The 16,802-nt window shown below is 40.7% G+C and overlaps 1 protein-coding gene across 1 annotated transcript; it reads left to right on the top strand.

Annotated features, from left to right (window-relative positions):
- Positions 1 to 440: 440 nt before the first annotated feature.
- Positions 441 to 15,504, top strand: jakmip1 (janus kinase and microtubule interacting protein 1; the record flags this gene model as incomplete). The annotated part of the gene is made up of 21 exons (XM_083915871.1): positions 441 to 659; positions 1,486 to 1,818; positions 2,441 to 2,602; positions 3,987 to 4,199; positions 4,661 to 4,774; positions 5,003 to 5,149; positions 5,408 to 5,578; positions 6,553 to 6,612; positions 7,837 to 7,965; positions 8,210 to 8,338; positions 8,823 to 8,906; positions 9,829 to 9,891; positions 10,759 to 10,857; positions 11,672 to 11,773; positions 11,858 to 11,911; positions 12,014 to 12,079; positions 12,273 to 12,341; positions 12,588 to 12,665; positions 13,811 to 14,020; positions 15,161 to 15,226; positions 15,454 to 15,504. Exons 1-21 carry the CDS (start codon positions 504 to 506, stop codon positions 15,502 to 15,504), a joined length of 2,556 nt encoding a protein of 851 aa, XP_083771997.1. The 5' UTR covers positions 441 to 503.
- Positions 15,505 to 16,802: the final 1,298 nt, after the last annotated feature.

Below are 16,802 nucleotides of genomic sequence, written 5' to 3' on the forward strand. Positions count from 1 at the left end.
GCAAAAAAGGAAATAATCAAAGTAAAGGACTTATTTATTAGTTTACTGAATGAGAGAAGTGTCCATGAGATGTGAGAGGCCAGAGACTCTAACTGTGGTGGTCAGACACATTTTCATGCACTATGGGCCTTGTAAGTACAGCCCAGGGACTAGAAATGGATGATGATAAATGGCCCATGTGTAGAGAGGAGAGGGTGACGGAGGAGAGTGTAAATGTTAGTCCCAAAATAGTCTGTTTTCCCAAGGCTGCCCTGCGCATTGTGCAGAGCAGTTTGGTGTAACCCAGTCTGACTCACCTTTTTTCTTTTTCTCTCTGTTTGTCTGTCTGTCTGTCTGTTTCGAATAGAAACTCACAGCAACCTCCAGCAATGATGTAGACTTGACAACGATATGATGACTGTGATGATGGGCCTTGCTCGGAGGAGGAGCAGCGACTGACTCCTCCTTTTTTGCCACACCTGGCACTTTATGTCCGTCCTGATTGGGCGGCCAGAGAACTACGTATGTCCTCAACCATACCACCTGCAGCCCCACCCCTTAAGAAGGGAAAGAAGCCAGAGAAATCGGAAGGGATGACTGAGTCGGTGCCGGCCACCAACGAAGAACTGAGAAGCAAAGTCATGGACACACAAATTGAGCTGCAGCAGGAGAGAGGCAAGGTGAGGGGAGGAAGAAGAATAGGAGGAAGTGGAGGCCTTGTGTAGAAAGAAATGATAACAGTAAATGAATTTTGAATTATCATGACAGAAGCAGAGGAAGGAGTGCGTGTCCCATTTCAAAGAACATAAACTTGGTTCAACAAGTTCTCATTAAAATGGTGAATTTTGGTACAAGAAAATATATTTGAATTATTCAGTGGTTGTTAATCCTGCCTTTCTAACACTCTACATAGTCTTGAAAAAAAGCTACAAAGGGGTTTTCCCCTCCTTGCATTAGATTTGGATGATTAGATTTAATTGACAGACAGACTACCTCTCTGTCCCCTTCTCTGCATCAATCACGGTTGTATTTGGAGAATGGAAGTAACCGTACCAGGATTCAGTTTTAGTCAAGCCATGCTTAAACCGTATGTACTTTGCATAAAAACCATCTGCATGGTGGCCGGTGAAGCAATGGAAGCATGAATGTAAACAACAGTCTATAAAGTATAATACTGACAGCTATGGTGGGACAAGTATACAGATGCATCAAATCATTTATCACAAAGGCATAGGGAGGTGCATGCAAGGAAAACATCTTTTTGATTTAACATTTATCTAAGCCAGCACAGGAACCATTACTGTTCTCCATTTCAGTTTCTACTGCTCCCTGTTGGGAGATAAATCACCACTCCATAGCTGTTCATCCATTTTGTTTTAAACTGCCAGGACTTAAAGCACAAAACTTGCAAACAAAGTCATCACCTATGTCCTGTGATTTATATGATAATGACTGGTTGATTGGATTCTTATGCAGCTCTAATGGCAAAATGTGTTGCTCTCCCAGATATGTAAGCTCCGCGAGCGGCTCCAGGAGCAGCGACAGGCTCGGGAGCTTGAGCAGCACAAACATGCTGTGGCGCTCACCGACCTGCGTGCCAAACTCCACGAAGAAAAGCTACGTGAGATAGCGGCTGCCCGTGAGACCCTGGCACGGCAACACGAAGTTGAGCTGGCGCGTTCCATAAAGATCCGGGATGCTGAGGTGCAGAGGCTCCAGGGGCTTGTGCACGCATTGAGAGATGGAGCCGCTGACAAGCTGAAAAATGCTCTTCTCGGAGAGGCTCGGGAGGAGGCCAGGAGAGCTTTTGATGGGGAGAGGATAAAACTACAGCAGGAGGTAGGCTGCAGCATGTATTTCGGTGACAGCAATGCAGTATTCATTATATTTTTATTAGATATTGTGGACAAATAAAGACATGGTAACTGTGACATTAAATACACCCAAGTATTAATTCCAATTATACTTTCAAACCATCTCTGGTATCTGCTTCTAATGAAGTAGAGCTCATCCTATTGTGCTTCACAGCTCTGGTTCTTGTCAATGCAGCGGTGTCGTTGGACACACCGCACCATATTTAAAGCACTTACAAATCAACTGTCAACTGTGTTGGCTTGTTTGTTTGTTTTTTCTGTTGTACTTTAAATTGTAAAATGAGTATTGGATTGGATATTTTTGGAGGGCATTGTATGTTCTTTGATAAAGAAAAATAGTTGTGTGTGTGATGTTGTGAGACCGTTTCAACCTTTTGTAAATTTGCTGCTGAAAAACAGGAAGCAGGGTGGAAAAGCCTGTTGCCAAGCTATTGTTTCGTTGTAGCCTTTTCTAGACAAACAGGGCATCTATCATTACAACTGTCTAATGGAACAGGACGTGTGTTTATGAATGCATGAATGTCACTCTTTTTGTTGTTTTTGGTTTTGTGTGTATTAATATTATAGTGTGTTTGTGTTGTTTTCAGATCCAGGAGCATAAGACAGCCCGGAAGCAGGCTGAAGAGGCACATGCAAATGCTCTGCAGGCCGATAAAGCCAAAGCGGCCGATCTTCGCACGGCCTACCAACAGCACCAGGACGAGGTGCACCGCATCAAACGGGACTGTGAGAGAGACATTCGTCGACTGGTGAGACCACATGCTGACCACTAGCCAAGTTTTTAGATACAAGTTAATAAATTAAAATATTGCCTAAAACCACTGTTGATGGTATACCTCCTGGTGACTCTTTAATATGATATAATATGTTACACAACAGATAATGTGAATGTATTAGAATTGATTTCATCTATTTAACCTTTAATTAACTTGGTATGTCAGTTACCATATATGTATTTACAGTATCAGTTTGCCCAGACTGTCTAGTATTTCTCAGTAACTTGAAATATTCATGACCAAATGAGCACCAATCAGACCCTGAAAAACTGTTTTATTGCCAGTGGTCTGGCACAATAAGCAAACTCAACAAACTTCAACAACCATCATCACATTTGAATTAAAATTAGGTTAAGTCATTGTTGCAAAACACACCCTCTGCGCCAAATCGGTTCTAACTTTGTCAGAAAATGCTTGCAGTAATGCTCAGTGAGTACGAGCCTTTTTCAAAATTCAATATCATATTTGATCAGTCACTTCTCCCTTGGGCCTCTGTTGGATTGCCCTGTCACAGCCATGCTAACCTTAAATTACAAAATGTAAAACAAAAAACAAATAACAAAAAGACAGATCTTACATGGTCCTTTAAACCATCTACATATATTAGTATTCCTGTGATAGGTTAGCTTGACAAACGCAGCAGTGGTTATTTTTATAGTCCTGTCTCAACCACGTTTGAATATCCTCAAGTGTCCCTCGAACACCGACATCTGTTTTCCTGCTTCTGAAGTTTATCACACTGACATTGTATAAAGGTTAGAGGCTAATTGCTGTACTGTCTTTTTTCCTATCCCCCCATGTGCTGCTTATCTGCAAAAATAAGTCTGTATATCTGCTGCAGTTACTCATTAACCCTTTTACATACAGCACAGCTACATCAGCCGTTATTGTTACTAAATTGGTAAAGGAGTCAATCATGGCTCATACATGAAATACCAGTGTTAAAGAACAAAACACTTGTGGTAGTAGAAGTGGGAACATTTGTCAGAAAAAGTTGTGTGACTGCAGAGCAAGAACAAAGCTTCATAAAGGAACCAAGGCTGAAGCACTAGATTTTAAAAGTTAAAACACTATTGTTCCCCCATTCTGTTCTCGGCCACTGGAGCATACAGCTTATTAGACTGAAGAACAATGTACTTCATGTAAACCAGATACTCACAATTTCTTTACTACATTTCATGAATATTTTGATGTATTTTCTGCAACATGATCTCAGAAATAATTGGACTACATATACATAATTTCTTGTAAACACTTTCAGTGATATTTATGTGGACTGTAACTGATTTAATGTCTGACTCTCTCACTCTTTCCACCACCCACCACCCACCACCATGTTGCTATCCATCCCTCTTAGATGGATGAGTTGAAGGCGAAGGACCGGGTGATGTGTGCCCTGGAGAGGGAGCTGGGGGTGCAGGCCGGCTACGCCCAGAAGCTTCAGCTTCAGAAGGAAGCTCTGGATGAGCAGCTGGGGCACGTACGAGAGGCTGAGAGACACAACCACGGCAGCCCCAAGAGAGAGCTGGTGCCTGGGCTGGGGGACAATGCAGACCTGCTCAACAACCAGGTATACACATACATTTGCACTTGCTCTAATATCACAGGCTCTCTAAAATGTGCACATGCTTTACATGCACAAGTCACGCATGAGTTGTCGAAAGAATGCAAAAGATGACATTATAGGTGGCAAAACTATGATTTTGGAAGGGTGACAAAACCTCCAAAGTAGCATCGAAATTGCATTACAATTAAAGATTTTTTCCCTTAGTGACAAGGAAAAACATCAATCACATGTCAAGATGTAAAACGATATCAACTCACACCTGCAGATACAGCTCATACAATCATGAGAAACATGTGGATATACTGTGTATATTGTACATACAGGTTCACAATGAAATGGCATCTCATCCTTCATCCCATCACCTCCTCTTTCCCATCCACCTCAATTACCTGCCTGCCTGCATGTACGCCCTATTTTAGTTTTTACCTTCCGTCTCCTCCTCCCCCCTCCCCCCTGCTCCACAGGAGGTGGAGGAGCGTGACATGAGGAGGTTCCAGCTGAAGATTGCGGAGCTCCACTCGGTCATCAGAAAACTGGAGGACAGAAATGCACTGCTGGCTGATGAGAGGAATGAACTAGTAAGAAACACACAGAAGTGCATACATGCAGTGATTATCGGCATGTAAATACACAAACATTGTTACACTGACAAGCACATATATACGAACATAAATAAACATTCCTGCCTATGAAAGGAACATATCCGAATGCCTTGTTCTTCCTCTCCTGCTCAAACTGGAAATTCTGTGTCACTAGAAGACTTGAGAGCACATTGTTTCCCCTCCCTGTTTCCTTCCTCTGTGCAGTTGAAGCGGGTGCGAGAGGCCGAGAGCCAGATGAAGCCCCTGTTTGAGAAGAACAAGCGGCTGTCCAAGAAGAACGATGACCTCCTGCAAACGCTACAACGCATGGAGGAGAAACTGAAGAACCTGAGCCGAGAGAATGCCGAGATGGTGAGATGCATCCACTTTATGTTTCACTACTACTGTTGTTTTCCTCTTCTTTCTACTATTAATTAATAGCAAATACAAGTAGAATATAGCAGATATTTTAGTTTTTAATCTGTAGAAGATGGATTGTGTTACTGTACTTTGAGTGTCCCTGAGAATATGATCCAAAAAGGAAGTGGGACCTCTACTGGCTATTTGAGGAAAAGCATGAAATAATCCTCTGTTCAGCCATAATTTGGCCTGTCTCTCTGTCTCCCTCAGAAGGAAAATGCTGCCTCCTCTCGGCCCCCCTCACAGCAACAATCTATTCAGTCCCAGCTGAAGAGGCCAAGCTCCCTGACCGACCTGAGCCATGCCCACGAGGAACAGGAAGTGGAGTTCCTCAAGATGCAGGTTTCTGAGCAACGTGGCATCATTGATGAGCTCACGCAGGTCAGGATTTTACTCAAAACCATTTAATGTTTTGTGAAGAAATCAATCAGTTCTAATTGGTCTTAATGTGTGTCAAGTGTCCATGTTTTGAGCGTATTAGTAACATTTGTTTCTTTAATGAGCACTGATATCTCACACTTTTTCTGGTAATATTCAAAGATTCTTCTAAAACATAGGCTGGGCGATAAAACGATATGCTGTCAGATAGTAGAAATTTGAACTGTCTGGGGGGGAGGGGGACATTTGGAGAATGTGTGCGCTTGATTGTGTAAATGAAGATGGTTGCTACCCAAGGTCTCATATAGGGGAAAAGTTCTGGTTGCCAGTAACTTTTTTGTGATAGCTCTAATGCCACCAAGGGGCCTGATAGAGAACATTCAGAGAGCCTGGTCCTGCCCGGCGCTGGGTCAGGGCAGCAGCTCTCTACAAACAGCTACAAACAGATACAGAGAGCACACGTTGATCCTGAGCTGGGGAAGGGGTGTATTTTCTGTTCTCAGTTTGAGACCCTGGTGCATTTATTTGTTCAGTGTCCTCCACTGTCACCACTATTTGAGCTTTTAAAAAGATGGTTTCAAGGTCTCGGGGAGGTTTTCTCTGTTGTTCTGTTCAAAGGAAGTACTGTGCTAAAAAGAAAGCTGTTCACACTGGGTTGAGAAATTATTTTAAAGTTCCGACCAGACTTATTTAAGGAGGAAATGACAGGTGCGTCAAAGGGAAGTTTTGTCTAGAGAACAAAATGGAAAACTCCCGCCGCACACTGTCTGCTTAGAGCTAGAAATCTTTAATAATACAAAGTTTCATCGGGTGTATTTATATTGTATATTTATTTATAAATGTATTACTCATTGAATACTATATTGTGATGATATATGTTGTTTAGACGGAGCTGTGTGAAGCCTGTGCAGCCAACCAAACTTGTGTAAATCTCAAATGTGAGGCTCTTGATTTTGATCAATTGTGTCTGTCTTTAGGAACGTGACCGATTGGTGATGAACAAAAAGAACAGGAGGAAACCTCTCAAACTGTCTAAAGTAAGTGTCCATGAGTGTTTTAGAATCCAGCGGTGCGTAACTAATCAACTACCTTGTCTATGGTTGACAGCTGCTTAAGTACTGTTTTTAATTGAGTGTTTGTGGGTGTGTCTCTGCGCGTGTTTGTGTTTAATTGGGCTCAGGAGACATTGGTGACAGTATCCCACACAGCTGGGAGCATCATGGAACGCCACAGCTAGTGGAAAATTATTTGTTTATTTCTGTTTTATTTTGTGTATTTAGTGTTATTGTACTGTACATTTATTGCAAGCTTAATTTGTGTGTCATTGTGACAATAAAGATTGGAAAGGGATGACGATATCTAAGTGTGTGGGGCGACTGAAAATAACAATTGCTGTGATGTGTGTTTGGGCTAATACACCAGGGGACATTTTATTGTCTAGGATGTTGCTAGGAGGCGGAGTTTGTAGATGCAGTTTGTCACCTTGGCGAAGTGTATACAGGGTTTGGGCACAGCGTCTTGGCTCTCTGGACTTGCACCTGGAAATTTGTCTCTCTTTTTTAAAGGCAGAAGCTGAATTCAAGAGTTTGGATACAAAAACCAGAAGCTTGCCTTTTGTTTTTTCTGTAGGAGTAGATTGATTGGAACCAGAAGCTTTGCTGTCTGCTTTTTCATTTTGTGTGGGAGTGCAACGGAAAGCAGTTGTTCTTTTGGACGATACTAAAGGGATGCACAGCTCTTTATAAATCCCCTTGTATAGTCTAAGAAATGATAGACGTATTTCGGAGAGATTCTTTATAGTTTTGCGTTGGTGTTTTTGGTCTAGTAGCAACATGACGGAGTACATCCTCCTTATCCTCTACTTCTCGGCCTTCATTTGCCTCTGTGCCCTGGTTTGCCTCTACTTCTCCGGTTGCCAGGAGATGACTTATAAACATGATGGTAAGGACTCTGTGGGGTTTGGAATAATTAATAGCAAGAAATAAGTTTGATATGTTTGGATTATTTGGCCTGAGATAAACAACAGAGTGACAGTACCGGCTTTTGACAAGTGTGATACAAAATGATGATTATGTTGATAATCAAGCACATTTTTAAACGGTAGCAGAACTTCTTAAATCTGAAATCAGGTGTGATAAAATCCGGATGAATTGTCCAATCATGCAGACTGGCTTTCTATAGATAAGACTAGATATATTTATGTTTTTGTTTTTTTATTAACAAAGTGCATATCCTCTGTTCTCCTCTCTTCCTCTCTGCAGAGGCATGTTGTGGAGACGTATTTTGGATTTGATGAGGAGTCGATAGACTCCGAGACCTCCTCTCTGACCTCCTACAACACTGACCTCACTGACCGTACGCCTGCAACCCCAGAGGAGGATTTGGAAGAGGTAAGAAAATCCTCTGCCTATTTTGAAGGAAATACTTTTTACTATATTCTATAATTCTGATCGCTGAGAGATGTGTAGCACAGATAACAGAAAGGACAGAAATAAGACAGAACATTATGGATAATTTACAGAATAAGACACTTACAAATAAGTTTAGGTACAGTAGAGGTTTGTGTGTGTGTTTGACCCTGTCTCTTTTGGATGTATCTTAAATATCTTAAATTTCTATTTTTCTTCTAAAAAGTGTATTTCCCGCGAAGAGTCCGAGCTTCGCTTCCGTCAGTTGACCAGAGAGTACCAGGCTCTCCAGAGGGCCTACGCTCTTCTCCAAGAACAGACGGGGGGCTCTCTGGATGCTGAGAGGGAAGCCCGGGTTTGTACTCGCTCTGTTAGCATCTCTGCACGTTCAGTTTATGACCCAACAGTTTATTTTTTATTTATTTGATTTATTTGAGGACAATGCACATTTATTTACATATCAAAGGGAATCAATGTAAATATGCCGGAGTTAGCATAGTTGCTAAATTTCATTCGTAGCCCTAAGGCAGGTAATATAAAAACATACAGACAACACACCATGTAGAAATTTTAAGAAATATTTTAACAAAAATAAGCCCCGATTCCCATAAAGGTTACAATAAATACAAAAGGGTAAGAAAGACGAAGAGGTTACCCATGAGAGCAAACTTTAAAGTTCATCCACAAAAAGGATACATATATACAAACTATGGACATTAAACGTGAATATACTGTAACCTCCAAAGTCTAGTAAAACACTGAAATGTTAAATGTAAAAATAAAGTTTCCAGAGTCCTGTTGTCACGGCGGCCCCTTGTTGACTGATCTTCCATCCACAGACACGCGAGCAGCTGCAGATGGACCTCAGCAGCTGCCAGGCCAAGATCGTGGACCTGGAGAAGGCCCTAGCCGAGAAGGGGCAGGTAACAAAGACGAGGGATGGTGACAGGGGCTCACTGGTCCTGCTCTCACTGGCCCTCCTGCATGTCTGTCTGGCTGCTCTGCTCCTGGGCTGGCGCTATGCTGACCAGGTCTTCCGCAGAATCCTGTGATGTTACTTCCGCATGCTCTTCCTCCCCCTCTATCCCTTCTGTGTTTTTATTGGGCCTTTCAGTTTTGTCGAGCCTGGAGAGGAGGCTTAAACCACTTTGATTCCTGTCAGCTATAAATATATTGATATTAGGTCTTATTCTAGCTATGGCTCGCCTTTTCTGAATATGAAAATACGGTATCTATTGATTTTAGTTCATTTATTATGTACAAAAGTCATCCTTAAACATCTTGGTCTGAGAATTATACCAAACCATTGCATGTGTAGGTGAAAAGCCTCAACTATTTTGTCAAAACTAAGTAGATTCAAATATCTATATATATCTGATATTTAGCACCTTCATTACTACCTATACTGAATATCACGAGGAACATCGGACTTAATATGATGAACTCATATCACTACTCTTAGTTTCTTCATTTTTTGTGAAGTTTTGCCTTTGTCACTGCATGTTTTCTGCATGCTGCTTGTTCCACTGTGGCTTAATCCAGCTGTTAATTTAATTTGCTGCTCTGCTGTTTTTCACCTCTCAGAACGCCGCCTGTTCCTCCTGTTACTGTAAACTCTGCATGACTGTGAATGATGCTCCTTTGCCTGTTATCTCAGGAGAGGTCTTTATTTCTCTGGATCAATAAACTTGTTCCACTGCCACTCTGTCCCTGTCTGTTTGTGTCTATGGTATATTTGCATGTGTCATTTGGAAATGCAATAGATGCCATTGGGGATCCTTTCCTTACTGTACTGTTCCTGTTAGCGTCATTTCTGGCTGATGTTGTGTTTGGTTGTTATGGCAGGATTCAAAGTGGGTGGAGGAGAAGCAGTACTTGTTCAGGACCAACCAGGAACTTCACGAGAAGGTAGATTGCTCCAGCCTATACTTACTTTTGATGCATTTATTTTTATTGGCAACATGGATGTTGTGTCAATACACTTTAGTTAGTGCTATTGCTGATACAACACCATACTACTGTATATTCTCTGTACTGATACCAAACATGACTTTTCCAAGGCACAACTTTGAGGAAAAAAAGTTTTTTCATTTCACAAAAAAAAAACCCAGACACAAGCAGTCAATGTGGTCACTAACTGTCTAATCAAGGCATCGTACTCAAAGGTAAATCAAAGAGCTTTACAATCTCTTAAAATTAAAAAGATATTACATCATACTATTTAAATGCAAATTAGAAACCATTTGAAAATAAACAAAAAAGAGTAAAACAAAAACTGGAGATGTAAGTCCAAGGGCGATAATTATGAGTGCTTACGGTTCCATCAGAAGCAGTATGAAATTAAACATTTTAAAATGGTTTTAAAATGAGCGGAGCATGGGGCATGTTTTTTGTTTTCTAGAAGTTTGTTCCATCTCTGTAGCGTGTGGTGATCAAAGAAAAAAAAGGAATATGAAGCGTTCAGTTCCAGCTTTCAGTATTTGACAATTTGCTATTAACTATGCCAGAAAAATAAAAAACAGTCTAGCACAGCACAATCAGTAAGATGAGTTGGCCATATTGTGTGGATAAAAGTGAATCTGGAGCAGATTCAATGCTATTATGAGATTGTTAATTTGGGATAATTCTTAGCTATCTGAAAAACATAAACTATGATATTCATTAGTATTCATAATCATAATGCTTTGTAAACCATTATAACAAAGGTGTGTTTGTGTGTGTACGTGTGTGTGTGCATGTGTGTGTGTGTGTGTGTGTGTGTGCGTGTGCATGCAGATGTGTGCGTTGCAGCAGGCAGAGTCGCGGCTGCAGGCCGAGGTTCAGGATGCCCGGGATCAGAATGAGCTGCTGGAATTTAGAGTGCTTGAACTCGAAGTAAGAGACTGTGCTAACGTCAAACTGTCACCAGGAGGCGACAACAACAATCTCAGTTCCAGATGCAAGACCTACATACAGTGACTCACCAGACAGACAGACAGGCAGACAGATGCACTGCTCACTTAGACACACTTGAGTCCTCCTCTGTATGCATCTGTGTTTTGCATGGCAGCTGTGTGTACCCCGCCACTCCACTGAACTGGAATATTTTTTTAATGAAAGAATGTTGTGTTAAGATGAATATAATTTTTCATTGAATAAAAATGTATTTAAGTTCAATATTCAATCCCATCTTTGTTCATTTTGTCTCTCATTTTTGCATGTGTATCCTTCGTTTTGTTTACATTTTCCACAATATAGTTGGTTAGTGTTATTTCTTTAATATTAAAGTTAGAAAAAATATGAGGGTACTGACCTAGAGGTTTAAAGGCCTGTAGCATCACTCAGCTGTTCATATTGCATCTATTTATGTGGCAGGTGTTTCTGAATGTAGTCAGACTATTGTCTCTTTGAGATCACTTTCTCGTTCTTTTGAGTTTCAGCATGTGTTTTCAAACTCCCTATTGGTTTGGTTTGGTTTCCCATTTAAATCCATGGGTTTCCACCTCCCTTATTTTGGCAGATCCCGATCATGTTTTCAGTGTCATGTAAGTAAATCCCTCATTCACTCCCTTTTCACTCATGTACATTTGGTCTGTCATTAACATTACACCGTCACTAATGTGATGTTGTAGGCGTGTGTATGTGTATATATCATAGACTGTATAAATGAGTATTAACTGAGTATTAACATGGTGTGTACTTTCTGTAGGAGAGGGAACGCAGATCTCCTGCCCTCAATCTCCACATGTCTGCCTTCCCTGAGAACAGCAGCAGCACCCTGCAGATCTATTGCCACCAGCATGGAATCAAGGTAACAACACACTTACACAAACAGATTATTTTCCTTTTTTAAGATTGCGTGCCGTCATTGAGGATGTCTGGCTTTGACCTGCAGGATGTAATCATTCCTGAGCTGATGAAGAAACTGGATATCCTGGGGGATAATGGGGTGAGTTCAAAAACACTGTTCGATTAAAATAAGATATTTTTTTAAGTCCGTGGTATTCGTATAATTTCTGATAACTCTTGTTGTTGTTGTTTTTTTGTGTAGAATCTCAGAAATGAGGAGCAGGTAGCAGTTATCCAGGCAGGAACGGTGATCTCATTATGTGAAAAGGTGAGTGAAGGGCCTCTCAGATGTGTTGTGTTTGTACTGACATCCAGTGGACACACATTGCTATAACACTTAATTTTCTCTGAAATCAACCAGTTTAATTTAATTTAAATATGGAAAATAATAAAGCAGTTATCTTAGCTTCTGAACAGCATTAATTCTTCTCCTCTTTTTCATCTGAATCCACTCTTTACAGTGGTTGAAGCAGATTGATAGCACAGAGGCTGCCCTTACACAGAAGATGATCGACCTGGAGAATGACAAGGTGAAAAATCAATTTACCACAAGAGTTCACATCATTAAGTTTAAGGTGCAAATATACTTGACGTTTTACTGTTGTATACACAATACAAGCTTTTTATCTGCTTGTTTTTTCTGCTGTTCAAATTTCAAAATGCCCAGACGGATGTCAAACGTACCACTCGTGATTGTTCTGATTCTACATTATCTACTGTACTCTTTGTTAAGTTGTGATACTTTGTCCTGTAATATATATCCTCACATCTCGCAGGAGCTATTTAGTAAGCAGAAGGGATTCCTCGAGGAAGAGTTGGACTACAGGAAGCAGGCGTTGGATCAGGCCTACATGGTACGGAGCCTGGAGCAGTATGACCTTGCCCCTTGTTATAAAAGTTGGCCTCTCAAATAGATGAAATGCACTCATTTATATAAATGATAAAATTAACTGAGGTTGTGTACAAAGGAAGAATGGTTCATGATAAAGTGATAAGTTCAACATTGTCATTCCAGCATGACACATAAACATTTGGAACCCCATTAAACATCATGAATGCAACATCCTCCATACAGGTCAAATCTGTTGCATTGTGTTGGGATACTGCATCTTTTACTACTAAAGTCTAAATTCTTTCATCAATCTACGCCACTGAATTGATATTTGGCTTCTTGCTTATTGACCTAATGCTGTTTTATCATCTGAGAAGGACAATCACAGATTTACTCTCTTAAATTGTAGAAAATATGAAGAAATAACGCCTTAAGGATGATCCTGCGTAACTTGGTTCAAGTGGACAACTCGTGAAGTTAAAGAACAATTCTAGACAATGGGTTTAATAGAATTTTAATGTTATATTTTATAAGCATTTATGACCTTCTCCCCTTTCACTGACTTGAATAGGCGGTACCTAGAAACAGAAGTTAACACGTCGGTCACTCTCCATATAATTCTAACCATTTGATTTTGTCAGTTTTGATGTTGGTTTGTGTTAAAAGTCCCACTTTATATTGTGTTGGTGACAGCTGGGTTTTTACATGGTAACTTTGCAGGAACAGTCAGGCATCTGTAGGAAGCCTGGGAATAAAAACGCTGTTAGTGTTGTTAAAGTTACCATGTGAAGGTCAAGCCTCAATAAACCACAATTTAAAGTGGCACAGTGTTCCTCATACCTGCCATGGTCACAGTGGTGTGTGTGTGTGTGTGTGTGTGTGTGTGTGTGTGTGTGTGTGTGTGTGTGTGTGTGTGTGTGTGTGTGTGTGTGTGTGTGTGTGTGTGTGTGTGTGTGTGTGTGTGTGTGTGTGTGTGTGTGTGTGTGTGTGTGTGTGTGTGTGTGTGTGTGTGTGTGTGTGTGTGTGTGTGTGTGTGTGTGTGTGTGTGTGTGTGTGTGTGTGTGTGTGTGTGTCTTTGCCTCTGCATGCCTGTGTGTGTTTCTGCATGCGCATGTGCACGTCCACGTATGTGTGTGTTTGTGTGCCTGTATGTTGCTGGCTGTGCAGAGGATCCAGGAATTGGAGGCCACGCTGTATAGCGCTCTGCAGCAGGAGCAGCCAGCATGCCAGGCGGTGGCCGAGTCGCTGACAGACAGGCAGAGGGAGGAGCTGAGGCTTGCCGTGGACAAGCTGCGGCGTCAGATCCTCCGGCAGAGCAGGCAGTTTGACAGTCAGATCTTACAGGAGCGCATGGAGCTCCTACAGCAGGCCCAGCAGGTAAGACTTAAAACAAATCGAGTCAGGTTACTGAGTCCTGCCCTCCCTCAATCTGACCCCTGGTACCTGTCTGAAACGTCTAACCCCATCAGACCTCTAGTGCTATGAGAAAGATGCAGTATCCCTGTGTGTGCAACCTGTAACCCTATCTGTAAGTGCATACTTGTGGAGAAGTGGAAGAGGGAAAAGATGTGACTCTGTGTGTGTGTGAGTGTGTGTATTTCATTGTGATCTAAATCTCCCCCACTCTTCCAGTATCCCTCCACTCTGCAGTCTTCACATTAGTCTTACACTCATGGCTTGTACAATATATGTGATATGTGATGATTGAGTACATCAACAACCACTGCACCTTCAACTTCATTTGAATCAGTTGTACGGTATCTCACTAACATGGTTGTCTTAATATCTAACCACAAAACACTTAAAACACATTTCTAACCAACTACTCACGTAATATACTAACTAAATACATTTAGGAAAACTACTGAGTTTATAGACGGATCCAAAAGTCCAGTGAAATTGTTCCCATTCCCCCGCAGCTGGACTTAAGTTTCACTTTCTCAGTCTCCAGGCTGACTCAGTGGTCTAGTAATTAAGACGCAAACGGCTTGTTTTTATTACCTAAATGAATAATTAAGTTGTGTTTGTTCGAAGCATTTAGCATCAGCTCCACCAAACATTCATGTGGAGCTGATGATATTGAATTAAAAAGCTGGTGTTTAAATTTTTATAATTACATGTCTGTCCTTGTGTGTTTGCAAATGATTTTGTTTCCTCCTTATATATATATATTTTTTACCCCTGCACACACTTACAGATACTGTAGATAAAAGATTTAACACTAATATGTTATTCCAATAGACAGTGATTGCGCTGCTGTTCACTATTAAATCTGCTCCTCGGTTGCCATGGCAGCTCATTCTTACCCAACACAGCTACCATGGAGACACAGGGCATGATGGGAAAGAGTATTGGGAGCATATACAGGAATAGTTTATAGATAGATTATCTTCTTTAACTTTTGAACAACATTTTCTTTTATGTACATATGTGATTGTATGATATCTGGCCAAATGGTCTTACTTTTAGATTTTAACACATTTTGACCCCCTAACCACGTCTGTCTTTGCCTTGCAGAGAATTAGAGACCTGGAGGACAGGCTTGACTTTCAAAAGAGACAAATAAAGGAAATAGAGGAAAAGGTACATATTCACATCCTAGTTGTTTCTTTCTAAAGCTTTCTGTTGTGTCCTGCAGAGTACATGTGAACTGTTATAAATAGAATAAATATTTCTAAATAGAAAAACAAACGAGAAAGAATGTGAAGGAGTTTACATCTGCTGTATGTGTGTTATTGTATTAACTTCTTAACACTCTTTTTCTTCTCTCCCTTTTTCACCTGTCAATGAAACCTCTTGTGTTCCTTTAGTTTTTGTTCCTCTTTTTGTTTTTCTCTTTAGCGTTTATTCTTTGGCCTTAATGAAAGTGACCGTGGACCCACATCAGGTAGCACCTTTATCCGCTTTATCATATCAGTATTTAACACAGTTATTGATAGTAACAACATTAATGACGAGGAGAGAATTTAAAAATCTTTCCTTTCTCTTAGGTGTTAAGGTGCTGTGGAGGGAAGCGAGGACGAAACAAAACCTAATTGTTTTTTATGCATTTGTAGACAACTCACGAAAACCCCATGGCCTTTTTTTGATAAATGTGCACTTTTGATCCTGACCTGGAATGCAAACATATTTAAAACTGTAATAAGTAACCAGATATACATGAGATTAAAGTGAGATTTATTTATAAATACCATTTACTAAAGAGGTTCTTGGACCTGGAACTTAAAAACTCCTCTGTGAGAAGCAATGGATTGACTGAGAGAAAACTCTGAATCAGAGGATTTATTAAAGGGAGAAGAGCCAGAGCCTCAGTTGAAGAAATGCCAAGTCGGATAAAAGAAAAGGACAAATGGAGAGAGGGGAAAAAGAGTGAAAAGTGCAGTTCTGAGTGAAGGGGGGGGGGGGGGGGGGGTACGAGCTGAGTGCCAGCTGGATATGGAGGATTCTGGCAAAGTCAAACGTCTGTGGCGTTTCTAAGGAGACAACAGCGCAACTTGGTTCACAGAGCAGCAGCTGAACTTACTGGAGGCTCGTCGCTGCATCGAGAAGATGAAACTACAAAAAACAGGTTGTTATTTAAGTTCACCTTTGAGAACTTACTCCTTTGCACATTTATTAATACAGTACAACAGCTATTTTAAGGTTGTGTAAATTTATTTTTTAGAATACAATAATACAAAATCTGCAAATTAATGATTTTCTCATTATACATATCGGTTATCCATTGACTTATGTGTTCTTGCCTGTATTTAGTTATAGATTAGCCAAACTCGCTTGCTGGTTTACTTATTATGTAACGTCGGCTACTCATATCTCTTAACGTGGCAGTATGAAAGGGGAATGATTACAGCCACCAAAATCTGTTTAAGTGCACATCAGTATGTGTGTAAAAATGTGAACCCACCTCTGAAGTTTCCATACTGTAAAAAGTGATATTTTCATGCATATTGTGATTATAAAGCAAGTTTAGGTGCTACATAAATACTGTGAAAGCATCAAAATGCTCAATCCACAGAGAAATGCACACAGATCGTATTAAGAAACTGTGTCTTTTAAATGAGCCGTCAGGACTAATGGACCATTGTGATGTCACAACTAAACACGATATTGGTCTTCACGTGTCCACGATAAAAGAACGATATTTAATCATACAACGCTG

This window comes from Echiichthys vipera, assembly GCF_963691815.1.
Source record: "Echiichthys vipera genome assembly, chromosome: 6".
Taxonomy (NCBI): domain Eukaryota; kingdom Metazoa; phylum Chordata; class Actinopteri; order Perciformes; family Trachinidae; genus Echiichthys; species Echiichthys vipera.